The sequence below is a fragment of the Cicer arietinum genome, chromosome 7 (assembly GCF_000331145.2).
Source record: "Cicer arietinum cultivar CDC Frontier isolate Library 1 chromosome 7, Cicar.CDCFrontier_v2.0, whole genome shotgun sequence".
Classification (NCBI taxonomy): Eukaryota; Viridiplantae; Streptophyta; class Magnoliopsida; order Fabales; family Fabaceae; genus Cicer; species Cicer arietinum.
Genome location: NC_021166.2, coordinates 9,844,684 through 9,856,202, shown reverse-complemented (window position 1 = coordinate 9,856,202; position 11,519 = coordinate 9,844,684). Strand labels below are relative to the sequence as shown.

The window sequence follows — 11,519 nt, the reverse complement described above, 5'->3', positions numbered from 1 at the left end:
AGGGAAAGCTCTAATTTCAACAAACTTTTCACTGATTGGTTTGTAGTTGAAAATTTATGGGACTCATACAAAAACTTTCCTCCCCCAAATGAGAAGGAAACTTGAAAATTATGAGTTTTGTTTGTTGTTCTAAATCTACCCTCTACTCTATTTTTTGCAATTGCATATGCATTGTGCTTTTTTTCTTAATTTTTTCCGTACTGTGTCGAAGTCAGGAAACTTAATATTAATAATAATAATAATAATTACACCGTGTAAACTTAGTTAAAAAAACAGTGTTGTTTGTATTCATATATTTAATAATTATGAACTAATATGTATTTTTGTATATATTTAATTTTTTGCAAGCATAGTTATGTCCTTTTATCAAATACATACATTTCTCTCCTTTCACTTGCGATCAAACCAACCAATAAAAATAATATATTAATTTTCAACTCATTTTTATTCGTTTAACATTATTTTCTTTAACCATCCAAATAAAGCTTTAGATATATGCAACGTAACCTCCAATTTCTTTTTCTAAAACCAATCAATTGATTTCATCTCACAATTCACTCTATCCAACAAGTATATATTAATTTCATACTCTATAATATATAATAAATAAGTTAAATAGCTCTGTATTCCCTTAATTTAATTTTAAATAACGTTTTAATTTTTTAGTTTTTTTTTCTTTCTATTTTAGTATTTTTTATTTTTAAATATTTCAATTTTACCATTTAAATGGTTTTCTGTTGAGACAACTTAAAAAATCTTCTCATAACTTTTTTTTCTTTCACATTTTAAAATTAATTGTTTGATCTTTCCGTTTTCTTCTTTTCCTCATTTAAACGATAACAAGAACATAATCAAATAAGGAAATAGAATAACACACTATCGGAATCAAGCTTCGAGAAATCGTAAACCCACATTGACAAGAGAAGAAAGGTAATGTGTTTATTGATTATGATGTTTAGTGATTTCGATTTGTTTTAGGATAAAAGATTTAGTTGGGTCCTTATTGTATTTATTATTTGCATGTGTTTGATTTCTGAATGAGTTGATTATTGCGTGTGTTGTTTATTGGGGTCTAGGGTTTGTTGTCCCACATACATATTCCTTCCTCTTTTTCTAAGATTATGGGGCAAATTTGTGGCCCCAACCATTTGATTATAGTTTTTTATGAATGGATGTCTTTTTTTGGGTGACACAATGGAAGTGTATGATGGTGAAGTATCCAATTGGAAATGTGATATTGGCCAATTAGATTTTTGATATTGTTAAACAAATGGAGTATATTGAAGTTATTAGTATGTAATATGAGGTGTATGGTGAGAAAAAGTTTTTGGGAAATGACATTGGGGCTATGTAAATGGTAAATTTTACCAATGCTAATAGGAAAGTGAGATTGTATGTTATTCATCCAGTATCTCAGCCTATATTTGTGGATAATGTGCAGATTAAGGCTCAAATATATGAAGCTAAATAGGCCCATCCAGAAGCTGCCCAAGTAGTAATTGATACTCATGAACCAACCCAATATGCAACCCAAACAAAAGACAATATTGGATCTGATATTGATGATATCATCGTTAAAGTAATTTTTGGAGACTTGTATGATGAATTACCGATAATGTGTTCTTCGATTTCGTTCTCGTTATCATTCTTTGATTCCTTCTTGTTATCGTTCAAATGAGTGGGAGAAGATAACGAAAGACCAAACAACAAATTTTGAAACGTGAAAGAGAAGAAAACGAATGAGGGGATTTTTTAATGTTGCCTTAACGAAAAGACACTTAAAGGGTAAAATTAAAATTATTTAAAAACATAAAATACTGAAATGAAAATAAAAAAAAAAGATAAAAAAACAAAATGTTACCTAAAATTAAATTAAGGGACCACATAAGCTATTTAGCCTAATAAATATTATATGTATATATATCGTTGACTTACATATTATTGCATCTAAAACTCATTAATTTGTATTATTCTCTAATACAAAGACAATTATGCAAAAATCTTAAAAGGTGCATATTAGCACTAGCTATGGTGCTTATGACTATTACAAGTTGGCCCAACAATGGCCAACAACCTATTTTAGACATTCATCTCAATCAATAAAGATGCCATGCAATCCCAATGTACCCATCAAATTCAACCTTCATGGGTTATGGCCTTCCAATCAAAAGTATTCCGCTAAAAACGGTTGTGCACATGTATCTCGATTTGTGCAGTGTCTTGAAGTATTTGTAGAAACAAATATGTCTATAGACGCGGACATTTGTGAAATATCAATAGAGAAAAGTATTTTTTTTATGTTTCTTATGTAGAAATTATTAGTAAAGAGCAAACGTTAGAGTTTTTCTAACATCAAGTAATAAGTGATTTTGCTATCTCCATATATATATATATATATATATATATATATATATATATATATATATATATATATAAAAGATATTTCAAATAACTTTAGATAAATGAATTATTTATTTGTTATCAATTAATCAGTGATTCGATGTTATATTTTCATTCAATGAATTTGTATGAAAATTTGGTGTGTCTACGTCAATTGATCAACAAATTCTCTTTTATATCTTCTTATCAAATATTCATGTTTAAGAATGATCCAACTGTATTAAAGATTATGTAGTTGATCGATGTACTAATGGACATTAAAGATCTTCTGAAAAAATTATTTATTATACCATATAATTTTGAGTTGGATTTTCTTTCAAATTTAATTTATGGTATATTATTTTCTCTTTTGTACTTAATTTGTTTATTGATTTTTTTTTTTGAAAAAGCTAGATGCTGATTGTCATTAATGCCACGAATGATAAAAACTTTTCTAAATATTTTAGGATAAATGTATCGATTTTAAAAATAAAATTTAAATAAAGATTAAAAATAAATAAAAGTATTTTTTAAGAATTAAAAAGTTGAAAATTAGTTTTAATAAATTATAAATAAAATTTTGAAATTTTATAGAAATTAAAATTTTATTTAACTATTAATAAACTATATGCATATGGTTATTAATAAATGGTGGTTCAGAAAACTAGTGCTCAAGGTATAGGCACCAATAGAGGCGTTGGTAGAAAAGCTGGCAGAGGCTCATAACTTGGGATACACAAGGATGAGTCCCTAGTATTGTAGTCTAAGGTGCATTATAACCACAAAGTTTAAAGGCTTGTGAATGAAATCTAATCATTTTAAAGATTAAAAAAAATAATGATTAAATAAATTTATAGTTCTAATAAAATTAGAATTTTTAAAATTTAGTTTTTAAAAATATTTTTTTACTTTTAATCTTTATTTTCATTTTGTAGAGACTTTTTTTAGTGACTAAAGTATAAACTTTTTATTAAAATAAAATAAAATAAGGACTAAAAGTGTAAAAAAAATTAGTGATAAAAGGTTGATAAAACTTTTAAAGGGACTAAAAATAAAAGTTTTAAATTTTATAAGAATTAAAAATTTATAGAACCAAAAAAAAAATGGAAGTTCTATGATGGTTGTTGCTTTTTTTGATAAAATTAGTAAAAGGTGATACTTGGAGACTATTCCATTCCACCTTTATTTGACTAAAATATATTTAAACCATAAATAAAAAGATGATATAGATTATAGGATAAGGACACAGAAAAATTATAAAGCATTGTAGCCAAAACATCTTTTAGAAGTCAAGAGTAAAATTAAACGATAAAAGATATGTTATTCATTTGAATATCAAACTTTCCCAAAACATAAGTATTTCAAGATAAAAGTAGAGGTAATTAAATAAAGGTAAAATATATTTCTAACAATTATAAGGGAAACTAGGTGATTTTGTAAACGGAAACAATAAAAATACATAATAAAATGGATAAAGTAAGATCAATAATATCATATAGTTTTTAGATTTGTCATATACTTAACAATAATTCTATTATGTGTAGAATTTGGTATGTCTATGTTACATTATCTTAATTACTGTATGCATTTGTATTTCTTTTAAATTAAGTGATGTAAGTATACGTAAATTTAGTTTATGTATGTTTTTATGAATTCATTTTATGTTTTTTGTATGTGATTTCAATTCACGTGTACTTTTATCTTATAGAAAAAAGAAAATCGAAAACCTTACAAAAATATAAATCACAAAAAATAGATATCAACAATGGGTTTGAATTCAAAGGAATCGAAAGACTAACGAAAATGAAAGAAAAAGATGGAGACAAATGAATAAGAAGAGGAGGAAGAAATAGAGGAAGAGAGGAATAGGAAAACAAATTAGTAAAGGCTAATGGTTGAAAAATTGAAAGGATATAAAGGGTATTATTGTCAATTTGGGGAGTGTAAATGAATAATCTTTATTAACTATTGTTTACTTTTCATTATGTCATAACTGTTAAGCAGATAATAATATTGTTCAAACTAGTGTGGTTAGTTTTTTTCCACAAAAAGAAAAAACTAGTATGGTGAGTTACTTCGAATATTACCAAAGAATTAATATTTATATCAAATTGACATAATTTTGATTAATTAGATAATAATAACACCATTAATTAAAGAAGTTGTCACAGAGAGAATGAAAAAAATCACAATTAGAAAATTGGTAAGCCACTAAAGTTTATAAAGGCAAACACATGTATACCGACTCAAGTGTAGATTGTCTAGAATATGCACAATTGTTTCCACGTGCCTTTGTAAAAGTTTAGTGTTAATAATTAAAAATATAGTATTGTGGATAATTAAATTTTAAATCACCACTTTAATTAAATCCAATAAAATTTATTTGACTAATTAGTTCTTTTGACAAAAAATTTATGCTAATTTCACTTGTATGAACTCAAGTGAAAAAATTTGAGTCCAATCACACATTGAAGTTCAATATACAAGTAGTTTATACTCTAGAGGGCCTTATTGTACAATTTATATGACTTAGAAATTGTCTATTTTATTAGCTACTTAGATAGTCCATTTTTTAGTGTTTGAGAAACCACTAAACAATTCTCTAATTCATGTTGAATTGTAAGTATGCTTAATTAATTCATATTATTTATTTCATTTTTATTTTGTAATGAAATGTGGTTGAGAAAAGAACATAATATAACATTTGTATTCTTTCTCTAATAATGAATGATAATACAAATATCAAATAGAGTATCATCCCCCTATAATGCAATATAGAGGAATGAATAAACAAATTAACTTATGATAGAAAATGACTAACTTAAAAGTAATGTTAAATTTAATTGAATGCATATGAAAGAGGAAAGAATAAACATATTAACTTATGATAGAAAATGGCTAACTTGGAAGTAATGCTAAATTTAATTGAATTCACATGAAATAAACTACAAGATTTGAATAAGGCAATAGAAAATGGAATGAATATGATACTAGCAACAATTGACAATTTGATAAAATTAAACAAAACCATAATCATACAAAGTCTAATTCATCACACCTTGTTTTTTTTCATCTTATTTATTCTTCCAATTGTAGTGTAAAATTGAACTATTTCAAATATGCAAATTCCCAACCACCCACATGATTCATAAAGTTAATACCTTCACAAGAACTACCTACAAAATTATGTCTATTTAAATGAAAGTTCTCTTCATTTGCATTTACACCTTACCACTCATTGTTAATTACTTGAGTTTTTCTGTTGAATCTCTTCACATATAAGAAATGCTACGTTCGATGCTTTTTGTACTACTACTTAGCACTAGCTATGGTGCTTATGACTATTACAAGTTGGCCCAACAATGGCCAACAACCTATTTTAGACATTCATCTCAAACCATAAAGATGCCATGCAATCCCAATGTACCCATCAAATTCAACCTTCATGGGTTATGGCCTTCCAATCATAGTGGATCTACACCATCTCTATAAAAATCTTAAAAGTTGATACATTTTTACAATTAATCTCTAAATTATTGAATAATATTTTTTTTATAATATGTAACAAAGGAGACCATAATATACTAAAATCCTCAAGATTTTTTTTCATCAAAACATGAATTATTTATTATTGATTCTAAAAAGATAATTTTAATATTTAACAATTTAGAGATTAATTTTTAAAGATTTTTAAGAAAAGTATAGATGATTTTGTTTTATCTTTCACAGTTGAAAATAAATATTCGTTTCAAATTATTTATAAAATATAATATTATTTTTGACAAATTAGTAAAACCCACTTTTCATTTAAAGTAATTTTGAAATTATTTTAGATTCTCATTTTTTTAAATGTAACAAATAAATAATTTTTTAAAATAATTGATTTTTTCAAATAGTAATTTGTATTTTTTTTTTTAAAATTGTAACAAACTAATGGTAGCCTTTAAATATAATTTAATATTTAGGATTATATGATAAAAGCATAAGATGTACTTTTCGTGTAAATTAATTTTAAATCTGTAAAGCAATAAAAATTATTGATTTTATTATTTTATTGTACAATTATAACAATTATCGTAAAACATTAATTAGTTAATAATTTATGTTTATTATTAATGTAAAATAATTTAAATCGATAGTGTACGATCACTAAAGTCATATTACAATTCAATATAAACCTTAGACAAATTAATTATTGGAATGATAAATGTGTTAATCTCTAAATTTTTGCCCATTGAAAGGTACATTCAGAAAATTGTAAACAATAAACATAAACATAATCCATATCAATCTATTCTAGCTCCAACGAACCTAACCAAACCATGGTTAAAATGCTGGCCCGGATTAAACCCAAGTCCAAAGTTGACAGCACGATCCACTAAACTAAGATGCTCCTCTGCGCCAACACGTGGACGGTTAGATTTTATTTTAATCGCCTTCACGCCTAATTATTACAATATTAGGCCAACATCAAAATTAGGGTTCCTGCGTAGCGAAAGCACAGATCTTCTCTAAATTGATTTTCTTACCTCCGATTTTTTCTCCTCTAATAGTTTTCGCAGTTATTCGAATCGTCATGGAAATGGAAAGAGTCTTCGAATTCCCTCACACTCACATGGATCGGCGTCCAAGAAAGAGAGCGAGGTTGGGCTGGGATGTTCCCGAGGTCCCTAAGGTAATTTTTTTAGTCGTTATCCTTAAATTTTGGATCTGATAAAAAAATTATTGTTTATTTATTCTGGTTTTAGATCCGGTGGAATTTGTGTAGGTTAGGTATGTTTGATTCACGTAAATTTGCTTATTTTTTCTTAAAGGATTTACATGACGATTTTTATGTGTTACTATGATGGATCTGTTGGTTTTGGTCTTTTGATTAATATTACAAAACTGGGTATTTCTGTATAATACGGATCTGGTATTTTTTCCCTGGTTGGTTTCATTGACTTTATTTTTGTGTGATTTGGACGTAATTGATTGCAGTGTTTTGTGGTTATTGTGAACTGATCTGAAGATTTTATTATCGCTGGTGACGATTAAATATGTTAACCTTTTTTTGTGGATCTAATGATTCATTGTTTGTCTAATCCTTTATATCTTCGTGTCACGCGTTGATAATATTCTTTCATATTTTAATATTGATAATTCAATTTTTTTTAATGCTATCGGTTGTAAATTAATATTAGATTTGATATTTGGGTTCTAGTGTTAATGGTCTTTGATGAAGGAATTTCAGATGTGAGTTTAAAATAGTTGGTTTGAATCTCTGGTCTTTGTTATATTCATCATGTATGCTCACATGTCAATTTGCTGAAACAATCTGAGATAACGGCGAGGTATTTGGTGGGATAAAATTTTAATCTTTAATGCTGAGTGTTCCATGAATGGATCGTTGTGTGTAGGCTCAGGTAGGGTTGTTTTTTGGACAAGAGGTTGCGAATATTTCAAGCTATGCTCCTTCTGGGGTTCCCGCAGAAAATACCACTAGTTCTCTCTTTGTTAAGGGAGTTGCTCGAAATGGTTCTCCCCCATGGCGAGATGATGACAAAGATGGCCATTACATGTTTGCTGTTGGAGAAAATTTAACTTCCCGCTGTAATTACACTTTTCCATCATTACGAATCTTACCTTTAAACAGCATTTGATGCATATGCATCTCCATTCACTTGTTAATTTTTCAATGCAGACTAAATTTTATGCATTTTATTGTGTTAATAACTATTCATGATTTCAGCTGTAGGAATGTTATTATTGACGACCATTTTAATTTTGAATGTTCTTAGGTGTAGAATTTTGGATATTTTAATGTAGTTTATTTACTATACTTGCATGATTTACACATTTTTTATGATGGTTACAGATAAGATCCACAGCAAAATGGGTGAAGGAACTTTTGGGCAGGTATTAGAATGCTGGGACAGAGAAAGGAAGGAAATGGTAGCCATAAAAATAGTCCGTGGAATAAAGAAGTATCGAGAAGCAGCCATGATAGAAATTGAGATGTTGCAGCAGCTTGGTAAACATGATATTGGAGGCAACCGGTAAGTGGTTTAGCTTTAATTTATCATTAATGCTAGTACAGCATAAAATATTTGATTCCATTGCCTTGGTTAAATTGTCTTATTCCTTGCAGTTGTGTGCAAATACGGAACTGGTTTGACTATCGTAATCATATCTGTATTGTAAGTATTTGATTGATTTGTGATGGATTGATTTCCCCAATATACAAATAATTTGGGGGTTAAGACATGAGTGAATTTAAATGGTTTAACAGGTGTTTGAGAAACTTGGACCAAGCTTATACGATTTTCTTCGGAAAAACAATTATCGCTCATTTCCCATTGATCTTGTCCGTGAGATTGGCAGACAACTATTGGAATGTATAGCATGTGTGTAGTTTTTACTTTAAACCAGTATCTCTTTCGTCTTTCTTATATTCCATTTTGTTTTGTGCATATTAACATGTTTTATCATAAGCTTCTGAGAGTAGTTAATGCATAATCTTATTTGTATGTGTCCTTGTTTGTATTAAGTTTGTTTTGATGTAATTATAATTGAACTTTGGTTTTTGTCTACTTTTCTAATATTTCTTTTGTAAATTTTCAGTTATGCATGATTTGCGCATGATCCATACTGACCTTAAGCCTGAAAACATACTCCTCGTTTCATCAGATTATGTCAAAGTTCCTGACTACAAGGTAGATAGCTGTTTTACACTGATTTTCTGTTGTTTTGGACTTCTGCACTTTTCTTTTAATTTTTCAGACTAATGGCGACCTGTGATGCAGAGCTTAATACTAAAGATGTAATTAATCCCAAATAATTTCAGACATCAGTCCATATGCCTATTAATAAAACTAAAATTAAACCGATTTATCAAGTCTGGGTTGATCAATCTCAGAATCTGTTGTTTTGTTTAACAGATTACATCTAGGTCACCAAACTCATATTTCAAGAAAGTGCCAAAGTCATGTGCTATCAAAGTTATCGATTTTGGTAGCACTACATATGAGCGAGTAGATCAGAGTTACATTGTATCAACTCGTCATTATAGAGCACCAGAAGTTATCCTTGGTATAAGAAATACTGTGGACAGAATACTTGTCTTTACTACTGAGTTTGCTTGATGATAATCCATAGGAAACCATTCAATCTTTGCTAAGTAGTTGATTTTTGTAATGTATTGTAGGTCTTGGCTGGAGTCATCCGTGTGATATATGGAGTGTGGGATGTATATTGGTTGAGTTATGCACGGTATGCTCTGCTCTTGGAAAATCTGTCCGAAAGCAACGCTTTGTCAATCTTTTTGAGTTCTGACTTCTGAATTCTGAACTTCTAATGCCAGGGCGAAGCTTTGTTTCAGACTCATGAAAATTTAGAGCACCTTGCCATGATGGAGAGGGTGCTTGGTCCACTACCATTGCACATGTTGAAGAGAGTTGAGTAAGTGAACTACAGTTGATACTTTCAATCGGACAGTCTTTTAACACAATAAATAACTGTATTTATTGCGCGTTTAGCCGACATGCTGAGAAGTATGTTAGAAGAAGTAAATTAGACTGGCCAGAGGGTGCAGCCTCAAGGGAGAGCATTAAAGCTGTATTGAAGCTCCCTAGACTACAGGTAATTTTAGTTTTTGCCATTTATTGTGACTTATTTAAAGCCATTTATATTGTGGATTTTAAATTTATTCCTTACTGTTTTCTCAAATATTTGCAGAACCTCATAATGCAGCATGTTGACCATTCAGCCGGTGATCTCATACATCTGTTGCAGGGGTTACTTAGATACGATCCCTCTGAAAGACTTTCAGCTAAGGAAGCCCTGAGACATTCCTTTTTCATGAGGAGATCACACTAGATGATCAGCCAATTATTAAAAGAGATCACATAACCAATTACAATAAGCCGCCGCCACACCCACTGCTGCTTGGTCTTATCATCATACTTGACATTCTTAAGATGGGTTCACAAGAGCCCATATATGTGTTGTGTGAGAAGATCGCTGCAGCACTTCCAAATTGGAAGGGGTGTCCATGGTGCTGTAAATTTTTTCATCTTAGTCTTGTGATGCGAATGACCAAGGATCGCCCCAACTCTTTGATTATCGATCCTTATTTAGAAAAACGAATGTGTTCGTTCGTACTGACTTACAGGAATTCAATGTACATAGATAATTACAATTTTAACATGTGTGTTATGTTTAAAATTTGAGATTTATATGATTGTGTGAGTATTATTAGCTGAGTTGAAAAGAGTCTGTACCTCTCAAAATTTTGCTCTCTCTACAATGTCATTAGTATAGCGATTCGCAGTTAATTAAAAATTTAATTTAATAACTAAAAGCCTGAACAGAATTTGTGCAGTTTAGATCCCATATCTTAAAATAATTGTTTTTAACATACTATGGTGGTACAAACTAACTTACATAAAAAGGCTCCCTCCTGTTTTTCACTATAATGAAAAAGCCGCATTGAAGAAGGTTCGTATACACAATTTTTTTACTTTCGTCTGTTAATCTATTTTTTTTTTGTTCTCTACGTTATTTTACTATCCAATTACAATATTGATTTTTGTATGAAAAGTGCTTATTGTTTTCAAAAATTAACAAGAAACTTATATCTTATTTGGCTGCATTTAAATTCTTCTACTAATAATTTGTATTACCATTTTTTTACTAATTAATATAAAATATTAGAAAAAAAGGATGTTAAACAAATATGCGTTTTTAATAGAACAACTTAGTTATATTTTTGTTTGTTTGTAATTTTAGATATTTTTAGTTTTAAATTTTTTAGAATATGCTTTTTCAGACTTTTCATTTATTTGATAAATTTGAAATATATTTAAGTTCTTAATATTTAATTTTTTAAAATATTCTGAATTTTGAATTTTTACATTAAAATAATAATCTGAGTTTTTTAAAATAACAGATATTCAAAATATCGAATTTCTGAAGAGATAAAGAGAATTTATAATATATTTATCAAAAACTAATATTAGCTTTAACGTGTCCATGCAGAACTAGATGTTACTATTGAAGATTGCATTAGATTCAAGTATGGTTGGCCGATGCTAAATGTTATTTCTGACAAACATGTTGAAGCGATTTTTTTTTTTTTTTTTTTTATATATATATTTTAA

The 11,519-nt window shown here is 28.5% G+C and overlaps 1 protein-coding gene across 4 annotated transcripts; it reads left to right on the top strand.

Annotated features, from left to right (window-relative positions):
• The first annotated feature begins 6,835 nt into the window (after positions 1-6,835).
• On the top strand, positions 6,836-10,622 carry LOC101500425 (serine/threonine-protein kinase AFC2-like). Of its 4 annotated transcripts, XM_004515800.4 has the most exons (11): positions 6,845-7,054; positions 7,779-7,971; positions 8,237-8,417; positions 8,510-8,558; positions 8,651-8,765; positions 8,983-9,074; positions 9,300-9,450; positions 9,566-9,630; positions 9,722-9,819; positions 9,897-9,999; positions 10,096-10,622. In XM_004515800.4, the coding sequence occupies exons 1-11, from the start codon at positions 6,956-6,958 to the stop codon at positions 10,234-10,236; spliced, it is 1,287 nt and encodes a 428-aa protein (XP_004515857.1). In that variant the 5' UTR covers positions 6,845-6,955; the 3' UTR covers positions 10,237-10,622. The 4 variants fall into 4 exon arrangements, with proteins under 4 accessions (XP_012567401.1, XP_004515857.1, XP_027186772.1 ...); XM_012711947.3 differs by lacking the exon at positions 7,779-7,971 and having other exon boundaries at positions 6,836-7,054; XM_027330971.2 differs by lacking the exons at positions 8,510-8,558; positions 8,651-8,765 and having other exon boundaries at positions 6,867-7,054.
• Positions 10,623-11,519: the final 897 nt, after the last annotated feature.

Excerpts from the sequence above, each read along its gene's own strand:
- LOC101500425 (XM_004515800.4), top strand. The coding sequence starts at position 6,956 with ATGGAAATGGAAAGAGTCTTCGAATTCCCTCACACTCACATGGATCGG. Across the intron at positions 7,055-7,778 it reads ATGTTCCCGAGGTCCCTAAG|GCTCAGGTAGGGTTGTTTTT; the intron begins GTAATTTTTTTA and ends CGTTGTGTGTAG. Across the intron at positions 9,451-9,565 it reads AGCACCAGAAGTTATCCTTG|GTCTTGGCTGGAGTCATCCG; the intron begins GTATAAGAAATA and ends AATGTATTGTAG.